The sequence below is a fragment of the Pan paniscus genome, chromosome 16 (genome assembly GCF_029289425.2).
Source record: "Pan paniscus chromosome 16, NHGRI_mPanPan1-v2.0_pri, whole genome shotgun sequence".
Taxonomy (NCBI): domain Eukaryota; kingdom Metazoa; phylum Chordata; class Mammalia; order Primates; family Hominidae; genus Pan; species Pan paniscus.
In genome coordinates this window covers 88,433,516-88,449,710 of record NC_073265.2, presented here as the reverse complement: position 1 = coordinate 88,449,710, position 16,195 = coordinate 88,433,516, and the positions used below count along the sequence as shown (strand labels likewise).

The 16,195-nt window shown below is 42.8% G+C and overlaps 1 protein-coding gene across 20 annotated transcripts in view; it reads right to left on the bottom strand.

Moving 5' to 3' along the window:
• The window catches only part of IGF1R (insulin like growth factor 1 receptor), a 314,682-nt gene that overhangs the window by 60,796 nt on the left and 237,691 nt on the right, over positions 1-16,195 (bottom strand). For all 20 annotated transcript variants that reach the window (XM_034939485.3, XM_034939486.3, XM_055098438.2 and 17 more), the window contains 3 exons: positions 12,025-12,337; positions 6,776-6,924; positions 4,086-4,230 (listed from right to left, as the gene is read on the bottom strand). In XM_034939485.3, coding sequence (XP_034795376.1) covers positions 4,086-4,230; positions 6,776-6,924; positions 12,025-12,337 — 607 coding nt within the window. The remainder of the gene's footprint in view (positions 1-4,085; positions 4,231-6,775; positions 6,925-12,024; positions 12,338-16,195) is intronic.

The window sequence follows — 16,195 nt, the reverse complement described above, 5'->3', positions numbered from 1 at the left end:
CTTTCTATCCACTCATCTGCTGATGAACATCTGAATGGTTTCCAGTGGGTCTTTCTTTTGGGCTGGGGGTCGGGGGAGTCCCGGGAGGCTATTATGAGTAATACTGCTACCAACATTCATACACAAGTCTTGTGTGGGCATGTTTTCATTTCTCTTGGGTGGATCCCGGAATTGCTAGGTCACAGGGTTGAGTGTATATTTTCCAAAAGTCCCAGGGAAATGTGAAAAAGCGGCCATGTTTCAGCCTGACCTTTGAGCTCCAAGAAGGTATTACAAAGCACTGCGTGTTGCAAAGTCGAGTGGCAGGAACAAAAGCATAGAAATGCCCATCCGCGAATTTCAATTCTTTTAACTCACCACCCTCCATCTACTTTTTCCTTCTTCTTTTCAAGGCAACAATCCTTGGTAGCACCAAAGAATGTGAAACTTTAACTCCTTATTTATCTGATGCCATCAGGAAACAAGGTTGTCCAAACAAGGGGATTTTCCAGATAGTGAAAATATTCTCTTACTCAAGAGCTTAAAAATTAGCTATTTTATAAAAATTGTGTACATGTGGATTACAAAACCCGTTTCCTTTGTAAACAGCAGAGCGGTCTTGATTTTCTTAATGTCTAAGGTCATTACTCTAGAAATACACCCTATGGTGTCCTTGAGGAAACCATGGCTATGGCTTTTGTAACTGGGTTACAAAATCAGCTCACGCCGAGTGTGATATAAAAGGCAACAGGCTCTGAGTGAGGAATAAGAGCTCTACTCTAGGTAAAATGCTTGAATTTTCTGTTCTGCATGGCTCAGGAGACTTTTTGAGGGGGATCTCAGTGACATTTTGGAAAGCCAAGGTTGTCAGAGTTGAAGGATCTCTGTACCTTGAATTGTTCTGTTCTCCATCAAAAACAAAAGGCTACAGAACAGAACTTTCATCCTATTGAACCAAATGGAAACATTTATGTTATCACTGGCTATAAAAAGAAGTTCAAGAAGGCCGGGCGTGGTGGCTCAAGCCTGTAATCCCAGCACACTGGGAGGCTGAGGCGGGCGGATCACAAGGTCAGGAGTTTGAGACCAGCCTGAACAACACGGTGAAAGTCCGTCCCTACTAAAAGTACAAAAATAAGCCGGGCGTGGTGGTGTGTGCCAGTAATCCCAGCTATTCAGGAGGCTGAGGCAGGAGAATCGCTTGAACCCAGGAGGCAGAGGGTGCAGTGAGCCGAGACAGCGCCACTACACTCCAGCCTGGGCGACACAGCAAGATTCCATCTCAAAAAAAAAAAAAAAAAAAAAGTTCAAGAAAATAGTGTGACACGTGTTAACAACATGGGTGAACCTCTCAAACATCAGGCAGCAGAGTGAGCGGAAAATATTTAGGAAAAAAACCGTCAAAGTGCTTTGTGATATGCACATGGGAAGAAATGAAGGGATAAAGCAGTGGTTTCCAATCTTTGCTGCCTGCTGAAGTGCCTAGGGATCTTTAGACAAGCACTGATTCCTGGATCCTAACCCCAAACGCTCCTATTGAATTGGGGTGGGGGTGCAACTTGGACATCAGGATTTCTCAACTCCACCCCTGCCCCCACCCCCAATGATTCCATAATGTGTAGCAAAGTTTGAGAAACACTGAGATAAAAGCTATCTTGGCTTAAACCAAAAGCACACCGAAATAAAAATTTCAGACAGCTCTGCTAACACTCCTCTATTCAAAAGCCTTGAATACGTTCCATGGTCTTCCTAAATTATAACCCTTTATACCTGCGTGCAAAACATCTTACGTAACTCTAGTACCACCCACCTCTCCAGTGTTAGTTGCCCAACAGGCCCCAGGATGCCCCAACTCGTTGCCTTTGCTCCTGCCACCCTACCTTGAATTGCCTTTCTTCACTTCAATCCTCTGCTTTCCCCAAGTTTTTCCCGAAAGCCTTCAAGGCCCATCTCAAATGCCACCTCTTGTCAGAAGCCTGTCTGATCTTCTCAGGTATCTGGCTCTTCTCCATGCCTAGGGCACATTTCTTTCTTTCCCTTGTATCACTGTGCGAGTTCTGCTTTGCACTGCTGATGTTTATCTGACTATCGTATCCTGTCCTTCTCTTTCTCGCTCTGACTCTTCCCTTCTTGCAGAAGTGAGGGCAGCTAGTGAAGGGGCCAGATCTAACTCTGTCCCTGAGTCTAAGGAGAAATGAACAGCTGAGGTGTTGCTAGCGGTCTCAACACCTGAAGCAAACAGAGCTCTTGGGGAGCTCATCATCGTGAGGATGGGCTATACCTTTGTGGTCATGGGCCAGGAAGACAGGATGAGAGAAAACTTCCCATCGGGAGGTAAAAGATTCTTAAGAGCCCAAGCTCAAGAAAGAGCCTCTTAGAAGCTGCACGCAGGAATGAAAGGCTGGAGCCAGCATCCTTGGAGCTGCAGGACTACTGGGGAGCAGCAGCAGCAGGGAAAACCCAAGGCCCACTTGCCCTCCCCTGCATCTAAAATGGTTAAGAGCAGGCCAGGGGCCCAGGCTTACCTGGAAAGCCTCCCAAACAGCTGAGCACGCAACCTTAAAAAGATTTTGCTGATGCTTCAGGTTTTATGCAAGTTTCAGATAATGAGAAAGACATCATAAATATTCTTGCAAATAAAAATCAGGCTTTAATTTCTAACTACATTTAAGTGCACAATACTTAGTTAACACTCCATGAAAAGGTAACCACATAATAATTCCTAATGGAAATTAATTAAACTCTCCTCTCAGCATTCACCTCTATGTCTATCATTTGCTTAGTCTAGAAAAAAAAAAGTATATCATTAAGCAACAAGAAAATTGGACAGCTACTGATCTGCTGAAGAAGAGCTCACAGACACCCGAGATTCCAGAAACATAAACCTACTTAGAAAAAAAAAAAAAAAAAAAAGCAGAGAAAAATTCATTTTAAAATTTAATACAAGAAACAATAATCATCACCTTAAACTGGTAGGGCCTCAGCTTGCCAGGTAAGTGACTGAGGAGTCTGGGGCTGGGTGCAGCGGCAGCCTCCTTCGATTTGCAATGAGAAAGAAGTTTTTTAAGGATTGGTGTTCCCCAGTGGGGAGGGCACTGTGCTTTTCAAGGATGGAATGAAGAGCTGCCCGCTCTCGTTAGCTCTATCAGATGATGGAATTTTAAGAATTTAAGACTGACCAAGAGTTAGTCTGAGAAAAACAGGGAGGCTGTAAAGAAACCCTTATGCAGTAACTTTATCCAGTTGGGGCAGATATATCAGCAAAGACAACCTTTCCCATGACCTTCTCGCCTCTTCTTTTCCTAAATTATTTTCCCAAATTCTCTTTAGAAGGAATTCACTCTTTAATTGATAACTCCTTTTATTTTGAAGCATTCACTTAAAGCCTGGCAAGAGTCGTATTTAAAAGGGAGAGTTTAAAGAGAAAAGTACATATGCAAAGGTACACACAGGCTGACGGCTGGAAAGCAATTGTGCATGCAATAAGCACTGGCTTTTATCCTCCAGTGAAAAGCCCACAGTTATTTTAAAACCCCTATCACAAAGCAGGCCTGTGCCAAGGCAAAAACTCTATCAATGGTGCAAATCCTGTAAACTAATCAATAAAAAGAATCTCGTGAATCGGGGTTTCTTTCTAACAAAACGAACCGCCCATGCTCCTCCAACGCTCTCACTTCCAGTATCTTAAAAGACGGAGCAGTTGTGCGTAGTAGAGTACAGCATCCTGAGGCAGATGAGGGTCGCGCGAACAATGATTTCACAGGGAGGTGAGCACTCCAGACCAACTGCTGTCACTCTTGGCAGAAAAGCCCTAAGTGCACCCCTGTCTGCCGTCTCACTGGTCACAGTCAGACACGCAACCCTTGACTGATGAGGCAAAATCCAGTAAGGGTGAAAACATCTCTGTTTTCCAAAACAGCAACCTCCTAAGAATGGAGAATCAGGACTCTACCCAAGACCTACTCGAGCAGCACAGGCCATACTGCGGCTTCCTCCTTTCTTCTATTTAACAAGGCAGGGAGGGCTCTTACCTCAGCAACACAGTTTCATAAGCACGCTGCTTATTTTGTAATAGAACGTCAGCTCACGAAATTTGGGGCACTTACCCTTCTAGCTGCTCCTCTCCTAAGATGAGGCGAAGGTTTTTTAGGAAGGACAAGGAGACCAAGGCATGAGAATGGCGGATCTTCACGTAGCCCGTCACCACCTCGATGAGCCCCATGAAGTTCTCCAGTTCTGAAGCAATGTTATCTACATGGAAAGGGGATTGTGTCACTGTGTGCTCACTTGGTGTAAGGGTGACATACTTGGATTCTTACAAACACAAGTGAGAACAATTCAACGGCAGGTGCCCCCTGAGATGCTCCCAGCACAGGACTGGCCGCTCCCTGACAAAAACACACTTCCCTGGGTTGACTCTCAACAACGACTCCTGGAACGAGGCCTCCCAGGCAGGGGAAGCCAAGTTTCTAGGAGGCTGGGGGGTACTGCAGCTCCCAAGCTGATTAACAAAACATAAAATCATAAATACCAGACTGCCAATTAGCTAAGGCTGACGAATGTAGGGAACGTCTTTTAACATGCTCTGTGAACAGACAGGATGGCCTCCACAGTACAAGGGCATGACTAAATCAACATTTTCTCCATCTCATTAGGAACTGCCTTTGCTGCCTTTCTAATTCCTAAGATACAGGGATCTATATTGAAAGGTTCCATTTTACTAAGACTCGAAGAAAATACACCAAAATGTTAACAATGGCTATCTATGAGGGATTTTTAAAAATTCATTTCTGCATTGCTAAGTTTTCTATACTATTTATGTATTGCTTTTATAACTAGAAAATAGTTGGAAAAATAGTTGCTAATAAAGATGTACAAACATAATATGCAAACAACAGGTTTCATCTTGTTTAGTCTACCTTTTTCTCATAGTAAACAAAAACCAATTTTCAGTTCAACTAATGCTAAAATTATAATAAACACTATAATGAACTGGGTGTGGTTCAATTAATGGGATTTTACTGTGCATAATTTATGAAGACATATTTAATAAAATGCTCTATTTTGCTCTGAGTTGATACAAATAAAATAATAAGGGTACTAAAGGATAAAGCCCTACATCTAATTTAATTTAATAGCTTTCTAAGAAAAATTAAAGGGAAATTCAAGTTGGAAAGATGAGCGGTTGCGTGCAGTTGATGTTTTAAGGAAGAGATCCTGAATTTTAAACGTGGGGCAGGAAGCATGCCTTAGTCAAGATCAGGAAATTTCCCCTCTAATGAGATGTCCCATCGTCCTAAATCCAATCTATTTCCTGCAATGGACATAAACCGGAAGACACATTTCATCATCATGCATCAATATGTACCAATTCCTTCATAAATGATACTTCTCCATGGGTTTAATTCACAGATTAAATTTTTATCTTCAGGACAGGAAGATAAAAAAGTTTAGGCACTCAAAAGGTACGTTCTAGGGATAAGCAAATTAAAAGTAAATGAGGAAATGCAGACACAACCAAAAGAATTAAACTTCAGAAGTACCATCAGAGTAGCAAGCCCTAGTTGTGGGGAACAGAGTTATCTCCATCACGGAGGGCTGGGAGTGGGTGTATTGTGAACAGCAACAAGGGATATCAACGAATTCAGAAGAACTAAGCACAAACCTGTTTCTGTCCTTTCTAAACCTTAAGAATACAGTCTACTCATTTAACAAATATTAAGGAAAACACATTCTCAAAATACATTATTTTTCCTCTCAAACTGTGAAAAAAAAAAAATTCTTCATAAAAGGATTTCCCCCCAAAATTCCTTTCAACTTCAAAGCCATTTTACGATATTTATTCTAGCTTATAAAACTATCATTACCTTCACCAAGTGGTCCCAGTGGCAGAGAATTTAAGGCACCATTACTAGAAGCCCTTGGCAATGAAAAATCAGAAGTGAAAAGATTTTTAAAATTATCCAGACATGGTAGTGTGTGCCTGTAGTCCCAGCAACGTGGGAGGCTGAGCAGAAGGATTGTTTGAGACTAGGAGTTCCAGGTTACAGTGAGCTATGATTATGCCATTGCACTCCAGCCTGGGTGATACAGTGAGACCCTGTCTCAAAACAAAACCAAAAAACAAACACACAAAAAACCAAAGAAGTGGAGAGATCATAGGCTAAGTCAGTGGGAAATCCTTTGCACAAATCCAACTTAGAAGCAACTTACCAGAAATGCCATCTACTGCAAATAAAGGTCATTGTACAGGGGTGAGACCGAAACTTTATGTACACAATGACACACACTTGTATCCTTTTGTCTCTCACAAGTAAATTTGGAAATCTAGCATTCTTTTGGACTTCATAAAATTGTAACGTGATATCACTAAACTTCCCTTTGCTCAGTCTTCTCAGTAAATTCAAGTAACCAAAACTCTTTAGACTTGAAAGATGTGTGGATTTGGCTACAGCTGGAGTCTGCTGAGTCACACGTCTGATCCAATGGTCTCTTCTGGGGTTTGTATGTGTCAGGGCTTGCCTCTCCTATGCAAGATGTGACTAACAAAAAGATGAGCGATGACCCTCTTTACAGGAATAAACGACGTGCCAATGGCTAAAAGACAGAGTGCCTTTCAATCTGTTTTTTATCTTTCAGGGAAACTCAAAGAAGAGACGTCATGCATGAGGCTTACACACCATGTTGTTTATCTAAGCCCATATTTTAGTGGTGACTCAGGGATGGGAGCATGAAAAGCATCAACAAAAGAAAACCATGAGATCTAGCCGTTTTTCCAGGGGGATGGAATACTTACTCCCCCGTCGGATGTTAATGAGCAAATTGCCCTTGAAGATGGTGCATCCTTGGAGCATCTGAGCAGAAGTAACAGAATCAATGGTCTTTGTTTTCTTTTCTTCCTCACAGACCTTCGGGCAAGGACCTTCACAAGGGATGCAGTACATGCTGTTGAAGAAGAAAAAAAAAAATCAAAAACACACATAATTGAGTCTGTCTTCTTGTATTAAAAAAACCATAAGGATATGCTTTTCATTGTTATTACAGCATGCATTAGAAAAAGCAACTGTTTTGAAGTGTTCATGTGGTCACATGGTATCTCACCCCCAAGCCCACCCAAGATAAGCCACTCACATTGCAAGCACAAGGAGAAACAGCCTACAAAGGAAGAGCGTGTTGCTTGCTTCCAGACAAAATAAATGCTGCATCCTCAAGGCATTTGTGTGTCATAGGCTGTTGACTGGTGAGCCAGCTGGTTCCATGTGGGAGAGACAGTGTTGCAGAAAGGAAGCTCTGGGGGTTCTGGAGGAAAACAGAGCTGCTTTCTGATACTGTGACCCTGGCCTGTGTACCTGGAGGAGTCGCTAGGAGAGAAGGCAGGGACAGCAAAGGGAGTGCAGTGTCTCTGCCTAACAGTAGTCTAGCTACTGCAGTCAGTGTTTTGGCAAAGCCCAGTGAGGGATACCAAAAGGCATGTGGTATAGCACAGATCCATTATTTTCTTGCTAAAGCACAACCGAAATTATTTCTTGACGGTGTTTTGCAGAAACTTGTAAATTGATCCAAATGTTGCTTTTGCTGCATACACAATAAAAGCAAGGGGTTTCCATTACTTTGTAATGAGCTCTTGTTTCAAATACTATCCTGAACATGCCACGAACCACCAAGAGTCAGGGACAAGTAAGACTGGCACTTTTCCTGCTTACCTACCATTATTTAGGAAATAGCAGACAAAATGCTAACCCAGCAGCTGAACCTTTGGGATCTATAGTTATATATAGAACAAGGGTCAGAAAGTTGGACTGATTTCCAAACAAGACAAATAATACGAACTTATGCGATGTGTGTGTAATAGGATGGTAAGCTGGGGAGCCATTATATGTACATTATTGTTCTTAAATCATCTCTCAAATTTCGTGAAGTAAAAACATTCAAGAAAAACAATGTAAATTATAGCTCTTTTTATTAATGTCCCTTCCCCCTACCCATGAAGGTTATTTTGTATCTAAGACAAAGATGCAGGGTTCTGTTTTGTTTCAAAGCTAACAGGTAAACAAAACTTCTCTGGTATTTTCCTATTGTGTGTTTGGGAGAATGGGGGTCATGGCTTCCCCAAGGGTCCTACAGGAACTGGACCCACCCAGAGATGGGGAGAGTCCTTCCTCTACCATTGCATTCAACATTCTCATTTCCAGCCTGGGTAGAGGCTTCCTTCAGCACTTTTTTACTTGGCCTTCTGTTGTTTCTAATTTATCTACATACCCTATAAACTTTCCATTTAAAAAAAACATTTTATTTAAAAATAATTATAGAGTCACAAAAAGCTGCAAAGATTTATGACAAAGTTACAGAGAGATCCCACATAGCCTTCATCCAACTTCCTCCAATGTTTACTACATCTTACATGATATAAGTATCAAACCTGGAAATTAACTGTGTGTGTGTGTGTCTGTGTGTGTGTGTGGTGCTGTGTCACTGATCACTTGTGTAGATTTGTGTAATCACAACTACAATCAAGATATAGAACTGTTCCATCACTACCAAGCTCTCCCTAATGCCACCTGTTCATACTCACTGCCCTGCCCAACCTAGTCCCCAATGTCCCTAACACCTGGCAACCACTAATCTATTTTCCATGTCTACAATTTGTCTTTTTTTTTTTTTTTTTTGAGACAGAGTCTCACTCTGTCGCCCAGGCTACAGTGCAGCGGCATGATCTCAGCTCACTGCAACCTCCACCTCCTGGGTTCAAGTGATTCTCCTGCCTCAGCCTCCTGAGTAGCTGGAATTACAGGCACCCATCACCACGCCCGGCTAATTTTTGTATTTTTAGTAGAGATGGGGTTTCACCATGTTGGCCTCCTGACCTCAAGCAATCTGCCTGCCTCAGCCTCCCAAGGTGCTGAGATAGGTATGAGCCACTGTGTCTGGCCAAACTTTGTAATTTTAGTAGAGACACGGTTTCACCATGTTGGCCAGGCTGGTCTCAAACTCTTGACCTCAGGTGATCCACCCAACTCAGCCTCCCAAAGTGCTGGGATCACAGGCGTGAGCTGCCGTGCCTGGCTATAATCTGTCATTTTGAGGATGTTGCATAAATGGAATTATACAGTATGTGATCTTTTGAGGTTGGCTTTTTCACAGAGCATAATGTCCTTGAGATTCATCCAAGTAGTGTACTTCAATGGTTTGTTCCGTTTTATTGCTGAGTAATAATATTCCATGGTGTGGATGTCCCACAGTTTAACTAACTACCTGTCATAGGACATCTGAGTAATTTCCAATTTGGGGTTATTACAAATAAAGCTGCTATGGACAATGGTGTACATATTTTTGTGTTGACATAAATTTCATTTCTCTGTGATAAATATCCAGGGTTACAACTGCTGGGTTGTAACATAAGTGTATGTTTAGTTTCTCTCCATCTTTCACTCAAATAGAAAAATCTGAAGCTGGGTACAGTGGCTCACATCTGTAATCCCAGCACTTTGGGAGGCTGAGGCAGGAGGATCACTTGAGCCCAGGAGTTTGAGGCTGCAGTGAGTTATGATTGTGCCACTGCACTCCAGCCTGGGTGACACAGCCAGAGTCTATCAAAGAGAAAAGAAAAGAAAAAAAAAAAATGGAACCAATCATCTTTGGTAAAAAGTCTAGGAGTCATCAAGCACTTAAAAAATGTTTTTCTAAGGAAGTGTTTCGATAACATGTTTATAGATTAAGCTTCCTCAAATCCATTATGGTATAGAGAAGGTATAAACAAGATGAAAAAAATAAATATTTCAAAGTAATAGTTAAATAAGCCTCAAAGGCTGAGAGAAGGGAATTTATTATTCTTTTTGGTGTTTTATTTTTAAACAAAAAGGTAGATGTATAGTTTTTAACGGACTGTAAGAATGAATAGGGGAAATAATGGCTCAATTCTCTGAAGAGTGCACTAGAGCGGAAGAAACAACACTGTCAAATGGACAGCATTCCCACTTTGCCACAACTCTGGTGGCTGCAGAACGACTGAAGGCCTCCAAATGTCATTAAGAAAATGTATTCACAAAACAAAGACGACAGCACACTGAGTTCATGGACAAGCTACCACTCCCCTAACCCCACCCCAAGGAGGAAGGTGACGTCTGAATAGTGTCTGAGCCTCAACTTGGTTCCAGGCACTGCCCCTGGGCCCGAGGTGTGCACCAGTAAAAGCCCTTTTACACTCGAAGGCTGCCAACAAAATGTGAGTACAATGTGGTAGACTGATTTTGGATGTAATATGTATCCTCTACAGCTCATTGAAGTCCTTGGCCTATTTATCATTTTAAAGTATTCAGAGTAATTTTCTTCTTCTTGTTACTATCCTAATGGTTATACGAATTATAAGAGGCAGAAAGTTGCTCTACATCTAATACTATAAAAGAATGTATTATCTTTGATTTGAAGGTAAGCCTACAGTAGAAGCTGCGTCTCCAAATAATACACTAGAAAAAGAATCCCCTTTATAAACACTTCCTCAATGTACTTCATAAGCTGCAGCAAAAATTATATTTAAAATTAACACCTACTTTTCTAACGATATTTTTATATTTGTAGAATAGATTTTGACAGACTCAGAAAGACAGGCCCCCTGGTGCTAATCATGAAGGAGGCATTTAGTCCACTAAAACAGAACTTTCCCAAAAGTTCTTTTTTTTGAGACAGAGTCTCTGTTGCCTGTGCTGGAGTGCAGTGAGGCGATTTTGGCTTATTTCGGCCTTGACCTCAAGGGCTCAGGTGATCCTCCCACTTGCAACTCCCAAGGAGCTGAGACTACAGGTGTGTGCCACCACGCCAAACTAATTTTTTTTTAATCTTTTGTACAGATGGGGTTTGCATGTTGCCCAGGCTGGTCTTGAACCCATGGCCTCAAGGGATCTGCCCACCTTGGCCTCCCAAAGTGGTGGGATTACAGGCGTGAGCCCCTAAAAGTTCTTTACTCTGCTCCAGGAAAGGGAACAGCAACCCCAAATCTCCAATCTTCTTTTGCTTTCAAAGTTATAGTTATCACATTTTTAAACAATGCTAACATCTTATTTTCAAAAGCATAAACCAATGACAAATTTATAGAAGTCCAGTTGACGTGTACAAAAGGGCATATGGCATTTGTTATAACGAACTTTTTTTTTTTTTTTTTGGAGACAGAGTGAGACTCTGTCTCCCAGGATGGAATGAAGTAGTGTGATCTTGGCTCACTGCAACCTCTGCCTCCCAGGTTCAAGCAATTCTCCTGCCTCGGAGTAGCTAGGACTACAGGTGCTAATTTTTGTATTTTTAGTAGAGACAGGGTTTCATCACGTTGGCCAGGCTGGTCTCAAACTCTGACCTCAAGTGATCCAAGCACCTCAGCCTCCCAAAGTATTGGGATTACAGGTGTGAGCCACGTGCCCGGCCATAAGGAACTTCTTTGCTTCCCAAGTGAAGTCTCAAAGTTCAGGAAGGAAAATGAAGGACATGATGAGCACTGAGGGAGGGTCAAGGTAGAGGGGGATGAGAGGAAGGAAGTGCTGATGGAAAAATGTCCCTTATTTTAAGCTACTGCCTACTCTGAGCTGCTGCTAGCTCTTGCACTAAGATGTTTGGGTCCGCTTGCTGGTCTCAAGGATGGTGGGTGGGGCTTAGCATGTCTTTTCTTTTGCACTTCCAAAGCCTCACCTGGCTAGCAGCACCCAGACTAGGAAAATCCAAAACTACAGTTCCCTGTCTCTTAGATGGCAGCTTGGCAAGTACCCAGAGAGACCATGAACTCTGGGTATCGAAACCAGCAAGCAAGTACTTAATTTCAAATGGCCAGGCAGTATGCACTTAAAATATAAAACAAACTGGTGAGGGGGGCGGCAAGCCATGCCAATTGTTCCTAGAATCTCACCAAACATTTAAGGTAAGCCAGCCCTCTCAAAATGACCCACCTCAGTGAACTTCCTGAGGGCTGCACCCGGATGAAACAACCGACAGGGTCTACCTTTGTGTGCTAGGGTGGCGGGTGAGGTGGGGCGGGTAGTGACCACACGTGTGGCCGCGACTGACCTCTGGCTGCCGTTGCGGATGAAGCCCGAGGGGCACTCCTGCATGCACTCGCCGTCGTGGATCACAAACCCCTCGGAGTCGCTGCTCTCGGCGCTGAGGATGTTGGCGCAGAAGTCACGGTCCACACAGCGCCAGCCCTCAAACCTGTAGGTGTTGGGCGGGCAGGCAGGCACACAGACACCGGCATAGTAGTAGTGGCGGCAAGCTACACAGGCCGTGTCGTTGTCAGGCGCGCTGCAGCTGCCCAGGCACTCGGGGTGGCAGCACTCGTTGTTCTCGGTGCACGCCCGCTTCCCACACGTGCTCGGGCACACTGTGGAGAGAGAGGAGAGACGGAGATGAGACCGGGCAGGGGAGGCACCGCCTTCTCTGGGCCTGGCCAGCATCCTTCTGGGTCATTCACTGCTACCAGCAGCACCAGATCACTCATTGAGGAGACAATGCAAAAACACACTACGAAATCCTCTCCCCCACCACTGTCCTTTCATCCCACTTAGACCTGCAGAGAGTCGATATCTTTAAAGTTCAGTCTCTCCTAGGAACTCCTTGTTTGGTCTGGGACAAACCATTAGCTTCTGTGATCTTGATCCTCTCTCTTCCCATCTGTAAAATGAGGGGGATAATACCCACATTTGAAGGCTGCCTCAGGCGTGGGTCAGCCAGTGGAAGCCCTACAGGAACTCTATGGTTTATCAGTAATTTAAAAGGCATTGTGCTCTGCTCACTTTCCATTTCAAATATGTTCCTTACTGAAAACTCTTTTAAAGCCTTAGTGTGCAGAAATGCTTATTTTGAAAATGATTAAACTACACTATAGTAAAGATGATACCATTCAAAATGACTTCAGGGAAATTTCTGTTGCCTTAGATATCAAAGGTTTTACCTCAAATAAGCCAAAGCTGTTAGATGACCAAGAAGTCACCATGTCTGAGGGTCATTCTTAAGTCCAAGAACATAGGTGTGTTACAGGAAAGGAGTCCTGATCCAGACCCCAAGAGAGGGTTCTTAGATCTTACGCAAGAATAATTCAGGGTGAGTCTGTAAACTGAAAGCAAGTTGATTAGGAAAGTAAAGGAACAGAAGAATGGCTACTCCATAGACAGAGCAGCCTGGAAGGCTGCTGATTGCCCATTTTTATGACACGCTAAACAAGGGGTGGATTATTCATACCTCTCCATTTTAGACCATATAGGGTAACTTCCTGATGTTGCTATGACATGTAAACACTCATGGCGCTGGTGGGAGTGCAGCAGTGAGGACGACCACAGGTCACTCTCATTACCATCTTGGTTTTGGTGGGTTTGCGCCGGCTTCTTTAACTGCATCTGCTAGATCAGCAAGGTCTTTATGACCTGTATTTTGTGCTGACCTTTAACCTCATCCTGTGACTCAGAATGTCTTAACTGTCTGGGAATTCGGCCTCATTTTACCTAGCTCCTATTCAAGATGCAGTTGCTCTGGTTTCAATGCCTCTGACAAGTGGGTGAGTAGTATCTCCGAGCCCACAGAACCATAGGATATTAGAAGCCATCTCCTCTAAGCCTCTTCGTGTGCTAAAGTGAAATCAGTATCTAATAACCACAGATCCATGGTGTACATCCCAAATGCATGAGCTGGCATTTATTTCCATAACAATGCTGTCGTGATCACCCTCTGTGGGCTGTCAGCCTTACTTGTAAATTAAGTATAAATCAACGAAATATGAAATCTGGTTTGCATTATACATTTCCTACTTTATCCTCAAATTGGAAAACAATACAAAATTATTTAAATGTGTATCTTTTTGACTCTGACATGCAATATTGAGTGGAGATTCTAGAATTTGTTTTTTCTTGTAATAAAAATACATGATTAAAAAAATCAGAGATCACAAACAAGTAAAGAGAATATAGAGAACAAGTAAGTCCACCTACCCACAAGTGACCCCTTTATTAATATCTTCACGCAGACCTTCCCTGGTCCTTTCTTATGTATGTGCGTGGACATATAAATACAAGTATCTACAAAAAAGACAAGCCATTCTGAAAGCTTTCTTTTGGCATAAAAGATTGTGAATTCCACAAACATTTAACAGCAGTATTACACTCCATTGTGGAATGTATCATAAGTTACACCTGTCCCCAATTATAAGATATTTTCTTTACTTTTTATTATTGCAATCGGCAAAGCAATCTTCATGAGCACCCTTAACATTTCATTAGGATCAATTTCCAGAATTCATCTTGTTGGGTTAAACTGTCCTCTAGAAAGTTTGTACCGGTTTACACACCCACTAGTTGCCTCCAAGAGTTCCTATTTCGCTGCAAATAGGTGAACTTGAAAACAGATATCAGAACTTGGACATGCAAATGAATAGCGTCACCTCTGAAGAAAACTGTCATGATACTGTCAAGCTTGAAATACTTTTGCAACTTTCTCTTTTGAAGTCATCCTTTGACAGAAACAACAGGTTGCCTTCCATTATTTATTCTTCTTGTCATTTTCAGTAATTTTTAGTTGATAATATGGCCATCCAGTTACAGACTACATCTCCCAGCCTTCCTTGTAGCTGGAGGTGGCCATATGACTTAAGTTCTGGCCAGTGAGATATAAACAAACGTTGTGACTGGAACTTCCCGGAAGACTCCTGAGCACAAAGAGGGCATGGCCATCCTCCTCCTTGCTGGCTGGAATGCAGTAGTAATGCTTGGAGCTCAAGTACCAACCTTGGACCACAAGGCGAAACATCAAGAATGGTGAAGCGAGATAAAAGGAACTTAGTCCCTTATGAGAGTGGGGCCGCTAGGCTAACCCTGGACTGCTTACTCCAGACTTCTTTAGATGTGAGAGACATACACTTTTATCTTGTTTCAATGACTGCTATTCATATATGCAACTGAACTAATCCCAACTGAGACATGTCTTCAGAGCTATCTCTAAAGTGAAGAAGAAACCCATTCCTGTCCATTTATGCCATTTTGTTGATAAGGATTGGCTCTCAATGACTCCAGGCTATTTCCAAAAACTAATCTAACCCACAAGTAATAAGGAGTTACCCATCTCTGATCACACCAAAAAAGTATGCATTTTATGAGTTCCTAAAATGTTGGGATATATATGCTGTCTACCAAGGTGACTTTCTTGAAGAGGATAACACAAATTTGAATTTACAAACCTAGCATATTTTCTGTAAACACACACACACACACACACACACACACACACTCTCTCTCTCTCTCTCTCTCTATCATCAAACCCCCACTTGAAGACAGTTAATAATTTCAAATATATCCATTACAGAGGTCACTTCAAGGTCCAAGATCTAAATAAACACTGAAATTGGGTATTCCAATTTCATGTTTTTAAACTGGTCACAACAGAATATAATTCCATCTATTCTTCATTTATTCATTTAGCAGCTATTTAATGTGTGCTGCACCTGTGTGCCAGAAAGATGCACGCAGGATCAGCGACAATCCTGTCCCCAGGGAACGGACGACACAGCAAGTACGGGAGTGAGTGGAGCTGCCTGGTGTTTCCTGGGCTTCTGGGTGCCGGGGACGGTTTTGTGGAGTTGAAAGTGGAAAGATGAGCAAGGGAGGAATAAAGAACATGGCATGTAAATGCAATCACATGTAAATGCTTGTAAAAGCAACGAGGTCACTATGGGTACAAGGGCTGCGTGTTAACGAAGAAGGCCAGGGACCACTGCTCGGGGAGGCACTGAAGGCCTGTCCAAGAGGGTTGAGCCCAACTGTGGATAATATGAAACTATGGAAACTTTTACGCAAGGGAACGACATGGCCAGATCTTCGTATCAGAAAGGTTACCTGGCCGCAGTGCAAGGGACATGATGATCAGAGAGGGTAGGGCTGAAAGAAGAGAGGGACCAGGCTGGAAGAGAGCAGACTCCCAGCCTATGTTATTCCCACAAAATTCACGTCGTATAATAGATCTGTGAGGTTCAATAAAACTGGTTACAGAAACAACACTCACATTCCCGCTCGCCAGGCATGTGCCAGCAGTATTAAGCATACACCCATCTCGGAGCACCGAGGCTGCTCTTCAGACATCACCATCACCATGCTTTGTCATTAGAGGAAGGAAACTCTGAGAATCTTACCATCATCATCAGACACTAACTGGGGGGACCAACATCTACTTGCAGAATCCCTTTCCCTGACAATTTAAA